The sequence below is a fragment of the Archocentrus centrarchus genome, unplaced genomic scaffold, assembly GCF_007364275.1.
Source record: "Archocentrus centrarchus isolate MPI-CPG fArcCen1 unplaced genomic scaffold, fArcCen1 scaffold_26_ctg1, whole genome shotgun sequence".
Lineage (NCBI taxonomy): Eukaryota > Metazoa > Chordata > Actinopteri > Cichliformes > Cichlidae > Archocentrus > Archocentrus centrarchus.
Window position 1 is genome coordinate 5,023,410 of NW_022060256.1, and position 20,961 is coordinate 5,044,370.

At 44.1% G+C, this 20,961-nt stretch overlaps 1 protein-coding gene across 1 annotated transcript in view; it reads left to right on the forward strand.

Moving 5' to 3' along the window:
* Positions 1-20,012, forward strand: part of eeig1a (estrogen-induced osteoclastogenesis regulator 1a) — a 31,681-nt gene extending 11,669 nt beyond the window's left edge. Inside the window, exons 2-11 of the mRNA XM_030723643.1 lie at positions 7,485-7,605; positions 8,408-8,437; positions 10,754-10,870; positions 12,458-12,504; positions 12,964-13,115; positions 15,224-15,334; positions 16,508-16,703; positions 16,786-16,907; positions 17,436-17,505; positions 17,958-20,012. Coding sequence (XP_030579503.1) covers positions 7,485-7,605; positions 8,408-8,437; positions 10,754-10,870; positions 12,458-12,504; positions 12,964-13,115; positions 15,224-15,334; positions 16,508-16,703; positions 16,786-16,907; positions 17,436-17,505; positions 17,958-18,003 — 1,012 coding nt within the window. The 3' untranslated portion in view covers positions 18,004-20,012. The remainder of the gene's footprint in view (positions 1-7,484; positions 7,606-8,407; positions 8,438-10,753; positions 10,871-12,457; positions 12,505-12,963; positions 13,116-15,223; positions 15,335-16,507; positions 16,704-16,785; positions 16,908-17,435; positions 17,506-17,957) is intronic.
* The last annotated feature ends 949 nt before the right edge of the window (positions 20,013-20,961 follow it).

Below are 20,961 nucleotides of genomic sequence, written 5' to 3' on the forward strand. Positions count from 1 at the left end.
AACGTTTTGAATTTGAACCTGTTCTGCTGCAGCTCCCAGAGTAAATCTAACCTTTGGCTCTGCTGTGATTTTTGGTTTGATTAAATGTAGATGTGATGCTGCTTATAGAAATTCAGCTGTTGGAGAACATGTTCGGTTGAGGGACAGAGCAGTATTATTTTATAAATACTCTTGATTTGGTTCAGCTGTACCGGATGATGATGATGATGATGAAAGGGCTGCCTGCAGGGCATGTGCTCAGTAGAGGACACGCACAGTCACGGCCTGTGTTTTGGGTTTCCTTCACAGGCGTTTTCATGTCCTCAGTCTGCTTCAGCGTCTTTCTGCAGCCTGTTTTTACTCGGGGCTGAACGCTGCGCCCATGAAGTCCTTTATTTATCCTTTGTGTTATTAATTCATTAATGTTGTTTTAATCAGAGACCAGCAGCATGCATCGCAGCTGTTCTGTCTGCTCTCATTTTACAGGCATTTTCATATTTTAGTGCTGCAGCCAGTTCTGCCTTGTTAGCCTTTGAGGACCATGTAGGGACCTAACTTATGTTTCTCCTGTTATCTCTCAGCATAATGAACATGTGTGGGTAAATTAGGGAGCTGGTGACTTCATTCGGTCCCTGTTTCTTAGTTTAGGTGGAGTCACGATTAAACCTAAAAAATCTGAGCTCTAACTTGTTGAAGACTAAACAAACCCAGATTTTTCTGTTTTTAATGCTGTTCATGCATCCACATTTGATATTGATATTCTTCCAGTGACTGGGGGGGGCAGCCTGTACAGGTTTTAATTACAAGGCTCATGTGCAAGCTGTACAGGGTTTAATAAATATCAGATCAGAGTTTGAACAAGACGTCTCCTGGACGAGGATTTGGAGTCGTTTTTTTTCTTTTTTGGTTTTGTTCCAGCGTTGTTTTCATTGCAGACCGGCCGAGGCACATGTAAGAGGCGGGAGTCAGAGTTGGAGTAACCAGCGGAGGCGTGAGCAGAGCCAGAACGCGCTCGGTTAAACCTCCTCTGCAGAGTATGTGGAGGAGACGCTCATGCCAGCCGCCTCCTGCATTAAAAGAAAAGTGTGAGAGTGAAGGGAGAGTCAGAGGCAGCAGGTGAGAGCAGAAACAGACAGCTTGTAAAAATGTCCCAGGGTGAAACGGAGAGTGTTGCTGTCAGCTCCTCCTCCTCCTCCTCCTCGGAGCTGCTGGGAAAGCAGTCGGTGGATTTGAGTGCAGGGTTTCCATGGAGCCTGAACAAAGCCATCTGGACTGAGGAATGTGGTTTGGGAGCGCTCCACCTTCCATACTGGCCGACCCGAAGCGTGGGGGTCCTGATAAGAGTGTGTATGTGTGTTCTTGTGTTTCGGCTCTTCTTGGAACCTCGCTTGTTTCCAGGGATAGAGGGATTAGCACGTTTTTACCTCCCTTCACTTCTTTATAAGGCCTGTTTAGGACTCGGATTTTGGTGAAGGGTTAAAGTAGATTTAAAGATTTGGGGGGTTGTTTGTGGCGTTTTACCATATCCAGCCCCTGGTTTTTGGTTAACAAAGCCATTCACTGACTGACATCCTTGCTTAAATAAAGGGTAAAAACAGTAAGCAGTAATAGTGCAGTGCCATTTGTTCATCAGTTAAAAACTACATTTTGAATTTAGGGTGACAATAAATGAATAAAAACAATAGAACGTCTTTAGATAAGCCTGCAAATGCTGTCTGATTATTTTAGCTCCAGAAACAACAGCTTTTATATGTTGGCAGTAACGCCTCTACTCTGCAACAGACTTACAGGCCATTAAACACAATAACGAGGAATAAATGGTTTAAATGTTTCAGAGAACAGTCTTTACTACCTTTAATTCTTAAATGATGACTTTAGCTCCTTTAAGCAGCAGACAAACACACACATGTTCATGTATGTCAGTGTGAGCTGCTCCTGTGCAGGATGGGTTGGTATTAAAATACAGGAGCTATGAATAAATTAACTAACTAACAGTCAAAGCAGAACGATTAACTCAGCTTAAACATGCAAAAGCTGAAGTGTTGGTGGCTCAGCTGTGGCTGGGCAGGTTCCACATTAGGTGACTGAGAAAGATTCAAAAGAAAAAGAGGGTAAAAATCACACAACACGCTGTGGAGAGACGGTGGATCGCTGTGAATAAAGATGAAGGGGGGATGGGAGTGTGAGGAGCAGCTGCTGCTAACTATAGACACTGTGTGTGTGTGTGTGTGTGTGTGTGTGTGTGTGTGTGTGTGTGTGTGTGTGTGTGAGATAATTAGCTGAAATTAAGCTTGAAAATAATTGTTAAATCACATTTGTGGCCTTTGAATGAGAAATCCTTTTGATTTTAAGACGCGTATTTAACACGTACATGTCCTGAGTGTGGAGGTGGAAGCCTGTCTGAAGTTTTGTGATGGTAATTTATGTCTGACAATACAAAATGAAGAGAACCTTTTTCTCTTTTTGCTCATTAAACATGGAAAACTTATGGAAAGATGGAGCTAGGGGGCGTGGCCACTTTGATGGACAGGTGTAGTCGATTGCTGTCTGCTACTCTTTAGAGGATGGATGTAGCTTCCAGGTCTGAGTAGTGAACCGAATGCAGAAATGCTACAAACCTGCATTCTTTTTAATGGCCACCAGGGGGCGAGTCTTCAGGTTGTGGAGTCCTGTAGAGGTCAAAGGGAAAAAACGGCCCTTGATTTGACCTTGAATAAATCCTTGATTCGGGATTATTCAGGCTGATTAACAGGTTCTCAGACAACGAGCGTGCTGCTCCGTGGTCCGATCGGTCCCTCGTCTGTTACAAATGCAAAATGCCAGGATGGCGAAAAGGCAGATCACGACGCTTATACACGTAACTTCACAAATAAGTGGGCGACGTGATGGTGGCCATGGCCATCATTGACTCGCTCTTCACTCTGCCTGGCTGTGGCGTATTTAGTTGAGATAAATAAAAAAAAGTTTCAACTGAAGTCTGATTAAAAAAATCCGGTTTTTAAAGGTAAAGTTTCTTCAATAAAGGCAAACTGGTTTAAAGCACCATCTTTTATACTCTCTGGGTAAAGTTGTGAGGATAATCACTGTTTTTGCCGGAGTTAATTATGCATAAATGAAATGTAAAAACACAAATGACAACAAACATTCGTCCGTTCATCCGTCGTCTCTCAGGGTATTCCAGACATCCTTGTCCACAGCCACACTTTCCAGTTCCTCCTGGGGGGGATCCTGAGGTGTTCCCAGGCCCGTTGAGAAATATAATCTCTCCAGTGGGTTCTGGGACCACCCCGGGGTCTCCTCCCAGCTGGGTGTGCTCTGAACAGCTCCAGAGGGAGGCTCTCAGGAGGCATCCTAACCAGGTGCCCGTACCACCTCAGCTCAGCAGCTCTCCTCCAAGATCCCTCCGGATGTCTGAGCTCCTCAGCCTCTCTCTAATGCTGAGCTCAGCCACCCTGCAGAGGAAGCTCATTTGAGCTGCTTGTATCTTTTGGTCATTTGGAAATCTTTATCAAAATGATCGAGACTGAACAGTTTGGTGAACATGGTTGTAACTTGTTGCAAAGATGCACCTCTACACGAGTGCGTCTGCAATTACATACACTTTACCCATCGCAGACACATCACTGGTCTTCTGTTGGTTATGCTCACTTAGTGATGGAAGACTTCACTGTTGTGCTGTTTCATAAATATCCTTCAGCTGAATCCATTTTGATGTGTGAGTTGGTTTCAGCAGTCGATGGGAGTTGTTTGAGTGCTGATGTTTCCTGTCTGTCCGGTTTGAGGTTGCAGAGCAGGACAGGAGGAAGCTCTCGGTCTGTCCCGTCACTCTGACTTTGAAATCCAAAGAAGCTGTTTAGAAATTGAGCTCGTTAGTGCTGATCACGAAGCCTGTGTGGTGTCTGTGATTTACATGTGGGGGGATTAAGGAGGCGTCACACAGTTTAAGTGACTCCAGAAACATTTTGGCTCTCCTTGTGATCTGCTCCTTCTCAGCATGTTGTTGTACAGACTTTACAAAATGAGCTGTTTGGCATTTAGGAGGAGAAAAACATGATTTTTTTTTCTTTCATGTCGCTGCTGATTGACAGAACATTTACACAAATCATGGGGCTTTTTAACAGGATGGTATTTAACTGAAATGTTTGGCTAACAGAATGATGGTGATTCACAGAAAAGTGTAGATTCTCATCACTTCACAATAATAAATACTGACCTGCATGTAGTGATTTCTTCCCCCCATAATGAGCACTTCCTCGAGTATTTTAGAACAGCTTCAAACATCCTGAGCTTGACGGGTTTTTTTGGACATCGATCTTTCAGCACCAGCACTCTTATATAAGTTCAAATAACTGCTGCTCACTGTTAAACGCTGCTGGCACGTCTGCCATTATGAAACGTTAACTCAAAAAACCCCAAACTTTGTACAGACAGTCGGAGTGCGCTCAGGATGAATCATTCGGGCGAGTCCTCTGACTCTTACACGTCTCTAAGCTGAATGGTTGCTTGATATTGCGTGTTGATGGTGCAGTGTTACTGTGATGAGGAGGAAAGCTCTGCACTAATATTTCTGTAGGATTCATCTGTTATTTCCCAAAGGAAACAGCTTTGTTTAAGCATAGCCGTTCCTCTTCCTGCTGAGCCCATTGTGGACTGCACCGAAGCTGCTCCTGGGGGGCATTTGCAAGACAGTCCTGGCTAAAATAGTTTACACCTGCTTCTAGGCTCCAAAAAACTCAATTTTATTTAGATTTAGCAAATATAGTTTTGATTGACAATGAATGAAGCCTAACAGCACTCGTGTTTTAGTTTTTCTTACAGAGAAGCCAGTTTAGCTCCAGCTTCCTGCTAATTAATGCTGATTGGTCATTTAAGGTTTTACAACAGGGTGTTCTCCCTCAGTAGTGTAATTACTCCACAGCAAAGATTACTGTGTGTGTGTGTGTGTGTGTGTGTGTGTGTGTGTGTGTGTGTGTGGCAGTTAATCACAGGGCTGCTGCTCACGTCATGCCTTAAATTAAAATGACAGATGCCGTAAAGTAGCTGATGGTGCTGCGACCTCCTCAGTATTCACACAAAGATATTTTAGGAGGATTGAGATCTGTAAAAGGTACAAAACATTAAATGTTCCTGCTGTCTCCACCCCTCCTATCATGGTGAAAGTGACCAAAATAAAACAGTTTCGCCTGCTCGTTGGCTCTGGAGTAGCATACGTGTCCCTCCTGAAAGCTGTAACCAGAAGTCCAAAGTGTGGGAGTTTATATTAAAGCTCTTTCTCCTGACATATGGAGTGTTTATGTTAAATCTGAGTCAGCTCCAAGCTTTTGGCACCGTGTCAAAAAAGGAAGAACACACCATCTAAAGTCAGGAGCAGCTCGGCCGTGTCGGGATGCCTCACCGACTCTCGTGTTTCACGGTGTTTGCTTTAACAGACTAGTGACCCCGTCAGAGCCGGACTGAAGCCTCTCCTCACATCGTGATGGGTATGGAGTGCACGAGGGCTGTTATCCTGATCAGAGGTATTGATCCTGTGATGGTGCTCACAGGATCCTGAGTGGAAGTCAGTGTGAGAATCCTGCAACAGCCCCTTCTCAAAAAAAAAAAAAAAAAAAAAAAGGCCTTTTTCAAACTATTTGGGGCAAAGTCCACAAACATTTTAAGCATTTTTAAACAGATTTAACTGGTACATGTTTTTTTTAATGTCCTGGTGACCACTGAGGCTAAATTTAAACTAGATAATGCTCCAAAATAACTGCCTAATCTCCCAAGTGCTGAGACTTGACTATACAAGCACTTTGGCTTTGTTCCTCAGTGCTTCTAATCCTGGTGTCACAATAACTGAACCGTGCTGATGCCATTCCCAAAAGTAGAACTATTCCTGGGAATATTCCTCTTCGAAAAGCTCTAAAATACTAGAGGACATGCTCGTTATTGGGGGATATTCCTGCGACACTTTTAAAAATGTATTATTTCAATGTTTGTTTTTATGTGATTTGACTTTAGCAAACAGCGAGTCCAAAATTAACATTTAACATTTATGGCTCTGTGTGAACTACAGCCACTCAGTGTTTCCTACACAGACTTCACTTTCACAGGTGTATATTTTTGCTTCAGACGACAGCACCGTTTCCTATCAGAAACAATCTCACTCTTTAATTTTGAAAGTTCAGTAGCTGCTAACCCAGCACTTCCTGTCTCCCTACTGGTTGGCCTGATCCCAAAGAGGGTCTTGTCCCGCGGTCAGACGCTCTCTGCGTCGTCTGTCTTGGACTCCACCTGCTAGCCAGAACCTGCAGCAGGTGGAGAGCAGGTTTGTGTGCTGCTACACTGAGATCGCTGAGGCTGTAGAGAGGAATAAGGAGCTGCAGTCCAAGACCGTCTGAGTCCACTTTGAGAAGCATCTGATCTGTTGGTCACAAAGAATTTTGCAGATACCAGATTTGCTGATGCGAGCATCTTCCAAACCAAATAAAATCTGATCCTGTGGGAAACACTTCAGTTGGATGAAGTTTTAATGTCCACAAACTTTACGATCATCCTGCACTGCCCAAATACCAGGAAGGATGATAACGTTACCTACAGCTGCAGTTTGTGTTTAGAGAATTATGGCATGCTGAAATGTGTTTGCTTCTTTAAACAACCTCCTCTCTTTATAAAACAAACAAGAAAAAGCTAAGTTATATGTGCTCTGAAATGGAAAAACAAAAGGCTGTTGGGTATTTTTATCGATGACACATTGAGCTGCAGAAAATCTGATTTTGATGGGAATCTGATCTCACGTCACAAGTGCTTCACATGATTACGAACCACAAAGATCTGGATGCACATTTTCCCGTCAGCTGCTGCTGTGGCGTCTCTAGGACGGCTCTCAGGAATTTGTTTTCAGGAACAAACAGATCACCGAGCTGGTCTGTTTTTACACCTATTGTTCTGCCCTCACACGATAACCAGGATGTATGGGTACTTAAAGATTTTTCACGGGTTTTCACTGAAGTCTTGTCATTGTAAACTGTTTCCTTGACACACGGGTGGGAGAATCAGCTTCATGTGTTGATAATGTGGGGTTTGTGTGAGAGCCTCTCGCTTTAAGAAGATGCCACAAGTTTGCTGTCCTCAATCAAAGTGCTGCATCTCCTTCCAAATACTCTGAGAGAGCTGGAAAAGGTTTTGAAATGAGAAATTGTAATCTGTGTCAGAAGCCCTGGGAGCCTGCTCTGCCCCGCAGTTAGTTTTGGAAAAACTCGCTCATGACATGTTTTCTCAGCGTGGCTCTGATGAATCTGATCCTCAGTGGACTCGCTGGTCATGAGGCTGTGAGACAGCAGGGCTGGAAAAAATGTGATGTTCTGAAAACAATGAGTTTGGGAAAATGTTCTGCTTTAATTCAGGTCAGTTTATAAATGCTGACTTTATATTTGTGCCATCTGGCATTGTTTTCAAGTGAGGAGTCAGCAGGAATCCAAAGGCCCTGCAAAATGTAATGAAGCCTTCTTCTGTCTTTGTTACAGAGAGGAGGTCCACGATCACTGTGTTCGCTGGAGGAAGAGGTTTACCTTTGTGTCCAAAATGAGCGCCAACCCCCACACTGGAGTTCTGGACCCATCTGTCTGCAGGGTGTCAGTCAGGAAGGTATGACTCTCCATGGCCACGTTTCCACTAATACCTACTCAGCTCAGCACGGTTTTTAGGGTTCTCCATTAGGTGGTAGTACCTGGTACCTGTTACTTTTTTTTTTTTTTTTTGTACCTGCTCAGCCAGGGTTCTGAGTTGAGCCGATAATGTGATGTCACCAGACTGCATGCCACTGATTGGGCTGTACTCAACTGTAATGGAAAACGACCAAAGTCGAGCTGAGCCAGTAGGTACAAGTGGAAAAGAGGCAAAAGCATCCTCCTCAGATATGGAAACAAACTCTGGGTTTCTACACTGCTCAGAAAATGTAGGGAACACTCGTGTTACATTGCAGTAAAACACAAATTCAGTTAAACTTCAGGGATCTCCGCCTGCCCACTTAGGAACCATAAACTGCTGCCTCGGGGCAACTGCTGGAGAAGCAACACCACGACCATCCCTTAAAAGGGAAGGATTGTGCAGGTGGTGGCCACAGACCACTGCTCTCCCCTAATCCACAGTTGCAGACTTGTGACACATTATCTTAAGGTGTGAGGCTGACAGCTTTTAGCGTTTTAAGTCTTTTCAAAGACTTTAATGCAGATGGTGCGGCTACCGTTCTCACAGAAATGTAGTCGGGGTGTTTTAATGCCGACCTGACGCTAATTCTCCCATGTGAATGCTCGTTCAACTACACACAGCCACGAGTGTGGTCCCAGCCTTTAATTTCATCCATCTCTTAGGAGCCCTGTAATCAGAAGCCTCTGTGATGTGAAGTTGAATCACTGAGTTCATTACTGTCTTCCTGTTTTCCCTGCAGGAGCTCAAAGGAGGAAAAGCATACTTGAAGGTAAGAGGTCGGGTGCCGCATATCTCACATTCATAAACACATACAGTTACTGATGAGCTGCTGTCAGTCTGGAAGCCTTAATGCCTTCTCATGTAAATATTAGCATTTGTTGAAGTGTTTGACAAGCATACCATCATCCGGACGTGAAAATGAATCCCATCGGCATCACATTTGCCCAGAATCTGCAGAAACATCCTGCCAACACCTCCCCGACGGTAACGGTAAACGCTCCGAACAAATGAGTCACGTCACGCAAATCTAACTTCGAGGTCAAGCCGCCTCGTGGACGTAAACTTTTGTTGATCCCTGGACGTCGCTGCCCGACAGGAACCGTTTCCTCTGTTTTCGCCACGTTCTAGATTTAGATTTCCTTCAGTTAAATATACTTCGCTTCCCTCCTTAGAAGTCGGCTTCCTTGAATATGCACCTAAGAAAACAGGACCTGGCCCACAGAATCTGGGAACGCTTTGCTTGAGAGCTATAAAATTAAAATAGCATCGTAAATGCAGTTGAGACAAAAACAGTTTCCACCTGGCAAAAAGCTCTGAGCTTTGATTTTGAGATAAAGGTCATGCAGACCCTTTCTTATCAGTGCGATCTGGTGCTCTGTCCAAGTCCCTGATGTTCATCTACACCCAGTCTCAGTTTCTCTGAGCATTAACGAAGCAGACGGAGAGCTACTTTATTAAGTGGTTTAGGTTGGAAAAAGCAGCTTGAAGGACCTGGCTTCTGGCTTCTGGCATCTTCATTTCATCAGAGAGCCGCAGCAGAGATGGAAACAGGGTTAAAAAAAAGTCCTAAAAACTGTGTGGGTTGGACAGGTGGAGACAAATTGTAGCCAATAAGGTCATTTTGTAAACCAGTTTTTAAACTTTTCATGACTTTAATCCCACTGGCTCGACGTTGTACTCGTGTGAATGCAGTCACGTTGGAAACCTGCGAATATTTGCTCCCAGCAGCTAACGGGACGAACGAGGACTGCAATCAGCTGAAGTCACTCACGTTTCTACAGGCCCTCTCCTTTTCCTGATTTATCTTTACATATAAAAATAAAGTTGAACCTCTAGATGCCCTCAAATGGGGTCAAAAGGCTTGTGAGAAGAGAATCCGCGGTTTATGGAAAAATCCCGGGTGCCGGGTTTTTCGTGACGCAGTGTGAGGGGAATTTTTTTTTTTTTTGCTGAAATATTTCCATTGCACAAAAGCGGATTCGCTCCCGCTTCCATCGCCTGGAGCAAATCTTCGTCAGTCTGCCTTGTTGCGCAGACCTTTGACTCCCATTTAATGTGAGGGCACATTAGAAAGGGAGACCTCCTGTAATGGGTCATTAAAAGGAACATTTCATACGTTAGAGTCCAGCATTGGTCTCAGTCTCACTCCTTCTGTGGCTCTGTGGATACTCTCAGTCTCAGTCCACAGACATGCATGTGAGGTTAATTAGTGATTACTGATTGGCTGTGGATGAGAGGCAGAGTGCTTAAAGTGTGTCTCATACAGCACTGAATGAATGGATGGTTAATTGTGCTTTGAGTGGTCAGTAAGACTAGAAGGCACTGTGTTAAACATGAGTGCATTTCAAGTTCTGCTCATTTCCACAGCCATATTTTCATTCACAGTAGCTTTGCATGATCCACAGTTCAAAATAATCCTTATGTATCTTATACCAGATTAAACTTTAACCCCTGTCACTTTAAGACAGCTGTTTTCTGATTGGCTGCACACACAAAAGGATTAGCCAGCAGGTGAGTGGGTCGAAGCTGCACGCTCCAGATGAGTCAGAAACGGAGCTCTTGAGTAGTGTTTGGCTCACGAGGACTTCATTTTTTGAAACATTGGTCATATTTAATATGAGAATCCAGCGTTGTATCAGTAAATATATGACAGAAAAGTGTGTGTTTATTTTTGGTGTCCTGCCTCATATCGATAAATCTAGTAGGAACCAAAGAAAACCTCTAAAGTCTGCAGAGGGCAATCAAAAAGAAGAAAGTAGTTTATGAGAAGGTTCAGCATCAGAGACGCAGTTAAAGTGAAACTGTAAGAATAAACTGATGTGTTCTGAAACTGCTGCAGCTTTTCCAAATGCAGGTTTCTCTCTCAGCCCGGGTCTGTAAAGGCTGACTTGAGGTTTTTGCACCCTGTCATCCTCTTCGGCCTTCTAAAGCTCGTGACGTCGACGCCGTGAAATTACTCTGCGTGTTAAATGATGGGTGTCACAGGATCTGCTTCATCCTGAACGTGTGCCAAAAATAAAGAGCGGGGAAGGCTTTCATTACAGCAGCTCGAATTAACTCTGCTCAAACTCCTCTTTGCCCTCAGCTGGGCTTCACAGACCTCAACATGGCGGAGTTTGCGGGTTCGGGCTCCACCGTGCGCTGCTGTCTGCTGGAGGGCTACGACACCAAGAACACACGGCAGGACAACTCCATACTGAAGGTGAGGACAGGATGGTGAAGCTATAGCATCTGTAGTGTGAGGGAAAAGGAGCTTCATTTGGGATGTTTTCATACAAACAGGGTTTGTTCTCGTGTCTGAGGCGAGTTAAAACATCGACTGTGACGTTTTCCTTTGTTTCTGGTCCACAGATTTATTCAGAAGTGAGCGGGCTGCACAGACAGGGGATCAGTGGTGCCCTCTTCATTTAAAGAGCTTAAAAAAAAAAGAGATAAAAAATATATTTTAGGACAGTGGCTTCTAGAGCAGAGACGAGATGTCAGCCTCCAGGACCAGTGTCATTTCTTTTCCTCTCTTTTTAACCCTCAGTGTGATTTAGTTTTATAATGATGGGGTGGTGCTGATCCTAAAACGTACAAAGAGCAGCCAGACGTATTCAGTAAACCGGCTCTTCAGCAGCTTCAAATGCAGCCCAGGTAGAGGTCAGAGTTACAGGTTGATTTAAAAAGAGGCTAAAACTGACTCTGTCAGGTCCACCTTGCTCGTACCAGGTTGGATCCCTTTTACCTTCATGAGTGTTTTTCTCCATGGCAAGGAAGAAGATTGCTCCACAGTATTATTCGATCTCCCCCCATATTTCTGCAGATGTTGCAGTAATTGTGGCCTGAGTGGCCTGGGATGGAGTCAGATTGCCTGCATGAATACATTTTCGGTCCCTCCACTTCAGATAAATTCACTTAAAGATAAAACGATTGGTCTGTGAATTTACTAGTTGGCCTATAAAATGATTGTTTAAGCATCTTTTAACCAGTAAAACATAATTCCAGTTATGAAACAAACAACAGCTGAGATGAGCACATAATGAGCGTGCTGAGTAGGAGCCGGCCTGATAACTTTGTCTCTGTGGGTGAAGGCGGCTGAGGAACTCTGCAGCGCCACCCAGTGACCATCAGCACAAACTGCTCCGTGGAGCAAAGAGCCAAAACGGTCACGAGTGGTTTTGTCATCTCGAGTCTCTGGAAGACTTTGTGCTGCACAGATGTGTGTGTGTGTGTGTGTGTGTGTGTGTGTGTGGCTAAAGCGTCACAGATGGGATTAATGGGAATTACTCCGGGCTTTTCCAGCTCATACTCATTACTGCTTAAGGAATAACAGTCTTTACTGTTGAGTCATGTTGGATGTTTTTGGAGTTGATGGGTTAGGTCCTGAATTCACTTTAATTTAAAAAAAAAAAAAAAAAAAGTTGACAATCCAAGTTTACAAAAATCTAAATGTAAAACATAAAATCCTTGTGAATAAAAAAGCAAACAGAACAGTTAAAAGTACAAAAATATGTGTAAGAAATTAAAAATCAGAGGAAAATGACAATAAAGAAATAATAAAAATGTATTAAGTGAAGTAAAATCAGTCTACACACACAGCAGCTGACTGAGGCGCCTCACACTCGATTAAAAACGAGTTCAAACATCTTCAGGAGCGTTTGTGTTGCTGTACACTTTACAGCCTGTTTTCTCACTGAGCCTTAAACTGATGTTCAGGAACACAATCAGATGATTTTAAACACTAAATTTTCTGTTTGTCCTTCAAATGAAAGAAGATTTTACAAAATGCTCCTTGTGCTCCCTGAAGGTGATCATCGGGATGACCCTGCTGTCCGGAGATCCGTGTTTTAAAACGTGAGTAATGCAGACTGAGCTTTAACATGTTTCTTTTTCATGTCACAGGAGATGTGCTAACTGATTATAACCCTCAAAAAAAGAAGAGTAATTAATGAGTACCCATAGTCACGCCCCATAAGGAGGCTAGGTGATTAGCTTTGCAGCTAAGGCCCAGAGCCAGTGACCACCCGCAGCTGGAGGTTACTGGTAAACTGCAACAGTATTTTCTACAGTAGTGCAGAGTAGGAAAACATTTTGAACAGTCCCCTGGTATTTAATATGTTCTTGGTGTTTAATGTTTCATTTCAGATTCCTTGGTGCTTATAATCTCTCTGCTCCTTTGTTGCCAAAATGACTCAGTTTTCCCTCCCTCAGTAAATCTTATCTGAGCGTGCCAAGCTAAGCAGACGTGCACCTCTGTCCCCCTTTAATCTGCTCCACACTGATAAGCTCGCTGTTGTTCTTTTTCCCCTGCAGGCCTCCGAGCACAGCAAAGTCCATCTCCATCCCAGGACAGGAGCACACCCTGCAGCTGGACTGCAAGGGGGAGGGCACCGCTGAGCCCGGACCGCCGGGAGGGGTTTCCCTCGGCCGAGCCCCCAAACATCGGCCTTCCATCATCAGCTCAGGTATGTAACAGGCAAGAAGAAATGCATAATATTTTAATTTATTTTAGGCTTTAGTCAGAGGCTCGGGTATATTTTGGATCCGGCTGTTTGTGGTGGGTTTCTGTAAATGGAAAACATGGACCCACACTGACCCACACTAGGGCAAAACAGTTTGATGGTTTGGTGCTTGTAAGGGCATCAGACTTTGCCTAATTCATTTCAAGTGTGAAGAGATTTACAGATATTTATTTATTTTTCTTATTTTAGAAGGGGAAGAAAAAAAATGGGACACGTTCATCGAGCAAACGATCAGCGATGTTTGAAAAATGAGCGTTTTTCCTCCCCTCAGGAAGAGATTTGTGGCTTTGTGTTTTAAAAGATTTTGGTTATTCAAGGTGCACATTCAACAAGCTGTTTGCACACAAAATAGTTATTAGTTTATTCAGTACAAGGCGTCTAAATAGGGTGCAGTTTTTTCTAAAGTGGAACTATTCTGCTCATTTCCAGCTCCATGTTTTATCCTTGGGCTCGGCCGCCCTCACAGAAGGGTTGAACAGCAGGTGCAGGACTATGCAAATGTCTTGAATGCTCCTGTACTTCTTATTTCTTTATACTGTGCCGAATGTTTTACGTTTTATATGAGCATCCATCTTTGTACCAGTTTAAATATGACAGAAAATAAGGAACAGCAGAATATCCCCTACAGTAAAGCCTGTGTTGCACTGTATCACCAAAAGTATTCACTCGTCCGCCTTCACACACGTATGAACCGCTCTAATCCATCCCAAAGGCTGAGGTCAGGACTTTGTGCAGGCCAGTCAAGTTCTTCCACACCAAACTGGCTCATCCATGTCTTTATGGAGCTGCTTTGTGCAGCCATGTTGGAACAGGAAGGGACCATCCCCAAACTGTTCCACAGAGTTGGAGCATCAAACTGTCCCAAATGTCTTGATAGATGGAGAAGTGTGATTCATCCCTCCAGAGAACACGTCTCCACTGCTCTAGAGTCCAGTGGCGGCGTGCTTTACACCACTGCATCAACACTTTACACCACTGCATCAACACTTTGCATTGAGCTTGGTGATGGAAGGCTTGGATGCAGCTACCATGGAAACCCATGGTCTCTCTGTTCTTGAGCTGATCTGAAGGTCACATGAAGGTTGGAGGTCTGTAGTGACTGACTCTGCAGAAAGTTGGTGACCTCTGTGCACTATGATCCTCATCATCCACTGACCCCACTCTGTGATTTTACGTGGCCTACCGCTTCATGGCTGCGCTGCTGTTGTTCCCAATCGCTTCCACTTTGTTATAATCCCACTAATAGCTGACTGTGGAATATTTAGCAGTGACCGGACTTGTTGCACAGGTATCATCCTATCACGGTTGGTTGATTTCCAGCTGCAGTGAAGTTTGAGTCCAAAGGGATTTGAGGCCGAGTTTAATCCGAGAACAGATTTCCCTTCTTCATCATAACTGCCCACGATCGTTAAAGCCAGAACAGCCAAAGGCTCCTGAACTCTTTGACGTCTGCCAAACTGCCGCACTGAAGGTTTTGAAATCCCACTAAACTGATGTCTGAGACACGTGAGATTAAGTGTGACGTAACATCAGATAACGTGTTCTTGTAACTGGAGTGCAGGCTTTTAGATCTTCCCCACCTTTCTGTAATCTCAGCCAGATGTTTCACTCTAAGCCAGAAATTCCTGGAGATAATTTGCTTTGTATGGAAAACTAGCTGGCTGTGTTTAGGATTTCATTCAGTTTGAATTAAATTAAAGAGAAAAAGGGGAAACTTGGAAGGCTGAGGTTGGTCACTGTTTGGTTCAGACTTTTCTTCAGGAAAACTTTTCCATGCAGAGAAGAAGTCATGAAGCCATAAATATCCAAGAACACCCAAACCTCTCTTTCAAACACAGCTGGGTTTATCAAACAGTTAATTTTTGATCCATTTGTTGGAGTGAAATCTGCTGATTCTCTGACATAGAAACATATATCATATGGTTCTAGATGGTTACATTTCTGCCGTGACATTAAACTACAGACTACATTACGTCTGGTCTTTACAGAGACATAATTACCACCTATGATGATGTAACAGTGGAGCTTCTTTCTTCTTTGTGTGCCTTAAGGTCTCCTGGAGGACTCGGAGGTGAATCAGAACCAGCCTGGTCCTGCCGAAGCTTTCCAGTCTGGTCACTCTCGCAACTCCAGCTACGCCAGCCAGCACAGCAAAATCTCAGGTACGGGAGTCGCATGCAGACGTGTGGTCGGGCCTTTCATGTGATGTTTGTGTTCGTTTTATAGGATGTTGAGACTAGGGATGGGAATTGATAAGAATTTAGCGATTCCGATTGCATTATCGATATCACTTATCGATTCGGTTCCTTATCGATTCTCATTGGGTTAGTGAATAAAATGTACCACAAATGGGTTGGTTTGCCTTAACTCTTTTTAATGTAAAGTAGAACAAAATTAAAACTGGTATAAAAAATAAGAATTCCTCTTTCAAAATTAATACTATTAATATTTTAACATTTAACTGCAAGGTGTGCGAGAACCTCTGAGCCAGCCAGACTCTGGCAGTCCTCATCAACTAAATGTTACAGGAGATGGAGGTCATTCATACAGGATAGTGAAAGCAGTACAGCAACAGAGGGTTGCAACTATCAATTATTGCATCGATTAATCGAGTGATCTGAATACTTTTATCGTATTAACATCTGCATATTTTAACTTCCGTACTGCAGTTTTTTGCTGTGTGAAACAAACAGCGGTGGATGGAGCAGCTACAGTTCTTCACTTACTGATCAGCTGGTTGATGAAGGACCTCCAGCTGTTTCAAAGTAAAGGTTTTAATGGTGGTTACAGGGGAAAGCGCTGCTGCTTTGGACGCAGAAAATCGTTTCCTTTCGCTCCATCCGAGCTCACGTCTCGGTAACGGCTCCGCCTTTTTTGCGCTTGCTGCGTGTGCACAGACTGCCCGTGAAACAGCTGCTGCTGCTGCTGCTGCAACACTGTGAACATAATCCTGTAATGCTTTTTATTTTGACGCTTCTGTCTTCACGCTGTCGGATATATTCTGAACCAAATAAGGCGCGTGTGGGATGTAATCACGTAAATGCGTCCTCACGTCAGTGGAATCGTTAAGCAAGCAGACTAACGATTCTGAGAAATTGAATTACATCCGTAGTTGAGACTGTTTAGGCTGATTAGGGGTGTCGGGCTTGCAAACAAAGAGGTTTGGTTCCGTTTTTCCTTTTAATAGAATGATCTGGAAATTGTGGGAACCATTGAGTACCACATAACTGTAACTATAGTACACGTCTGATAGGCGGTATCCACCGTCCTAGCTGAAGCGTTCTGCTTTAACACCGCTGTTATTGAACGTCTGACGGCCCCGCCTCTTTCTGCAGGTTATAGCACCGAGCACTCCTGCTCCTCCAGCCTGTCAGATCTCACGCATCGCAGGAACACCTCGACAGGAAGCAGCACCTCCGGGGGCTTGTGCTTCACAGTGGACACGCCCCCAGACGGCGACAAGGACGCTGGGCGTCCAGAGAGACCCCCTCGACCCCCGCGGCCGGTCCTACCCCCTAACCGGCCTCTGAGGTGCACACACAGTTCACTCTGTCACGTGATTGGCAGCTTAATTCTGTTCAAACGATGTAACCTCTTTTCCCCCGTGTGTCAGGAGGAAGCAGGACTCCGTGGAGAGTCACCCCTCCTGGGTGAACGACACTCGCATGGATGCCGACGACATCGTGGAGAAAATCGTCCAAAGCCAGAACTTTGCAGACATCAACCACACTGAAGGTGCAGTGGGAGCGAAGGGTGCTGTAGAATCAAAGCTGGTACACGGTGCACTAATGTACTACTGAAAGTTACAGAAACGTACCTCAAACCGCTCACAGAGAGCTTTTATTCTATAATCTCACTGAAAGCAGCGAGACTGGAGGTAAACCGTCCTCTGAAGGCCACGTGATGCTGTCATATTTGAGTGAATCACCTGAAGGTACCAAACAGCATCCCGGGGAAACTAACACAAGAAAATATCAAAAACATGCTGCAATAAATCATTACAGGAAATGCAGCTTGCTGGTTTATGCCATGTTTTTAAAAGATTTACTGGCTATGAATGCTTGAGTGGTAAGAAGTGATGAATGCGGCGATTTGTAGGCGCCGTCTGTGTGAAGCTGATGTTAGTTTTGTGGGAGCTGTGATGACATCACCGGCCTTGGCTGCAGGCCGTAACTCTTCAGCGTGGCCGTGAGGCCGCCTCGTATCATCCTGTTCTGGTTTCCGTCGGCCGCTAACTCGCTTTCTGTGTCTCTGGACTTTCAGACAGCAACCTGCGTCTGTTCATCAGCAGAGATGGAACCACAGCACTCAGCGGCATCAGGCTTGGAAACGGGTGAGAAGATCTGATGGCTTCCTCTTTGGTTTACTTTTCACTTCCCAGGGCTTCACTTTCAGTGTGGGAGTGCAGACACCGCAGGAAATCGAGTCAGTTCTGCACAAACTCACAGTGAACTAACAACATGCTGCAAATCTCTCTGTGGGGAGCGTTTAAGGGAGGATTTCCCCCAACTTTGAAATCTGAATTTGAAGCTCCTCTTGCTGTGCTGCCTGCAGACCGTCTGTTGTACTTTGGAGCACTCGGTCTGCAGGCTTCAGAGATGGCTCCTTCCTTTTCAGATTTCATCATCAGTTTCCACGTCTCCTCGTTCCAACTGTATCCTCAGTGTGTTCCACACATTCACACACTGCTCAAACACTGAGGGAACACTCGATGGTCACAGTTAAACTGTTAACTCTAACCTTAATCTTTATTCCTAACTCTGACTCTCTGCTGGATCCCTGCAGGGTGCCTGCTGGTGGCTACGAGCCTGTGGTGATTGAGAGCCATTAAACTGAGCAGCAGGAGAGGCGGCACGCTGACCAACACGTGGATCAGCTCAACTTTTTTTTTTAATTTCCTGGAGCTTCAGCCGGTCTGACGCCATGAGAGGAAATCCTCCTCAGTTTGCACTTTACGTGAAGGTTGTGCGGCACTCGTGCTGCGCTCTGTTAAGCTGTTTCTGTGACGTTTAAGGAGAAACAACAACGCGTCTCCTGAGCTGCCGCTGAGTCGCAGTAGCAGCAGGTTTCATCGATTCAAAATGTTCAGAGCTTTGTTATAATTGAACACTAATCCAACTTGTTGTAGCTTTAGAGCTGCCAAATTTCCTATAAAATGCATCTCTAAGATCACGTTAATCGATTGAACACTAACAGTATTTACTGAACACTACCTGCCACAGTGTAAAACAACAGGAAACACAGGAAAGTGCCTTTAAATACCACCGATCATCAATCACAGGCACATGTTCACGAGTCTCCTGCAGTGTTTGTTTCATTAAAATTAGGCTGTACTGTGGAGCAGGGACACGGAGTGTAGCATTGATTTTGTATTAGTTTGTGTGTATGCTTGTGCATAGGTGCAGGATCAGTGCTTGTTAGATGCGTCACTGCTGCTGGGACATTTTTGTTGCTGAAGATGTTAAACTCGAATCAGGGAAAGGTTTTATGTTCAGAAGTCCTCACCTGAGGCTCAGCAGCCAAACGAGGATAACTGTGTGTAAATGATTAAAAAGTGCCTAACTCTGAAGCATCCTATCTCCCACTGAAGGCACCACATCGACACTGAAGGTGTTTAAACAAACCCAGTGAGCAGAAACTTTAGTTTTAGTGTCAGTTTGTTCCCTGTTGACCGGGGAAGTCTCTACAACCACTCTGTGCCTGCGACGTTTCTCTTAAATGATCCGAAAGCGCCATGAAAACCGTGACGTCAGAGTGCTGGTGACGAGGGAAATGTTGCTTCATTTGTGTTTTTTTGGGCGGGGGTCACTCTATGGATGATCAGTGTAAAGTCGTTGCTCCTGTTGTGTCAGAAAAACTCGCTGTGCTGTAAACACTGCTGATTGGCTGCAGCTGCCAAAGCCTCTGTCGCCCCCTGGTGGAGCGACAGGTCTTTGCAGTCAGACTGCAGATCAGTTTCTGTGGAGCTCAAATGTTGGAAACCAGCTGGCTGGTTTGAAGCGTTTTTTTTTAAAGGAAGTTTTCAGCTGCTTTATGAAGTTTTCCTCCTCAGGCTGAAATAGAGACATTTATCCCAAACAAAGAGTCTTAAAATCTTCTTTTTCTTTCTGTGAAATAGAAATGCAGATAAAGCTGTGACTGACGTAAATGTTGGTGATTAACCCCCCAGGTAATTTTACTGAAGAATAAAATATATTTTTTGTCAAGTGGTGAAGAAATAAGGGGGAAATGCATCAATTTCTTTCAGCTGAGGTGACAGACTCATGATGTCTGTAGTCGCTGTCTAAATGTCCAATCAGGAAAAACTCAAATGGGGGGGGGGGGGGGGGTCTTATGTTTTCATATACTTAGACCAGTTTGATATTTTCCTCTTGTTTACTCTCTCAAAAATTAAGATTTTAAGACTCTTTATCAGTAACCATGTTTTTATCCTGCTCTGCTTCAGTTCCATCACACTATATGCTCATTATAGAGATTGTAAGCTTATTAATCCCAGTTAGTTATTCTCGTGTTTGGGGATGAACCACTGAGAGTTTAGGATCACCGAAGACTTTTTTTTGTTTTTTTTTTTGTTTAAAGTGTTTATTTATGTTTTTGGTTCTTATTCCTTTTTTGGAGGTTGGTCATAAGCTATGCACACATCTCACCTCCCTGTGCTTTTTTTTTTTTCTTTTCTTTTAGCATGTCTATCAAATTATAACAAAGCTAGTATATCCTAAATTTATAGAGTTGGAACACACAACAGGTTGGAAATATTCCTCTGGCACCTCGTAGTTACTATGACTTATTATTTTTAGTACATTTCCTTTAGAAGAACTACTTGTAAACAATAAAAAATCTAACCTGAGTTTGTGTTGGTCTGTCATCATTGAAGTGTCACTAAAGCCAAGTCCTTCTGCATAAATGAGAATCGGGGTGCTTAACGATGGAGAGATCCATCCATTTTCTCTTTGGCCGGGTCACGGGGGCAGCGGCTGACCCACCAACCCAATGTTTTCAGCAGAAATGGAGATTCATCAAACCCACAGCCTTTCTGCAGTCTTCTATGGTCCAGCTTTGGTGAGCCTGTGTGAGCTGCAGCCTCAGTTTCCTGGTGTTCGCTGACAGGAGGGGCACCCGGTGTGGTCTTCTGCTGCGTCTGCTTCAAGGTTCGATGTGTCGTTCATTCACAGATGCTCTCCCGCACACCGTGATTGTAACCAGAGGTGTTTGGTTTTTTTGTTTGCCCATTCTCCTCTGGCATCAGCAAAGCAGTTAGAAAATTTTAAATAAAATCTCAGATTGTGAAAAGAACAAAAACTAATGGAACCAATATTGTTTGCTTCTAATATTAAAAAAAAAAATGTCTTTAGTTGTAGCCAACCAACATCAGGGGCTTTGTTGCTGTTTTAATGCAATAATAAAGTAGTATACCATAGGAATGCTTAAAGTACAGTAAATATCACCCAGCGCTGGTCCTAAACAGCAGCACTGAAAGCCCACGCACATTAAATATTAAGTCTAAATATTTTATAGCTCTTGTTTCCTGCAACATTAATCTCCACTTATTTGCAACAGCCATAATTTTTACGGTCTTCTGCACACCGTGCAGGTCGGCTGTAACACAGAGTTCAGGTTTATGGGGGGGGATCATTCCTCAAAAAGCAGCTCTCCTCCACCTGAGCTGTCACATCTCTGTAACTGACATTAACTCTGTGGCTGATGTTTTGGTCACTTTTGAATGTTGGTGGTGTTTTCACACTCGTGGTAGCATGAGACGGACTCTACAGCCCACACAAGTGGCTCAGGT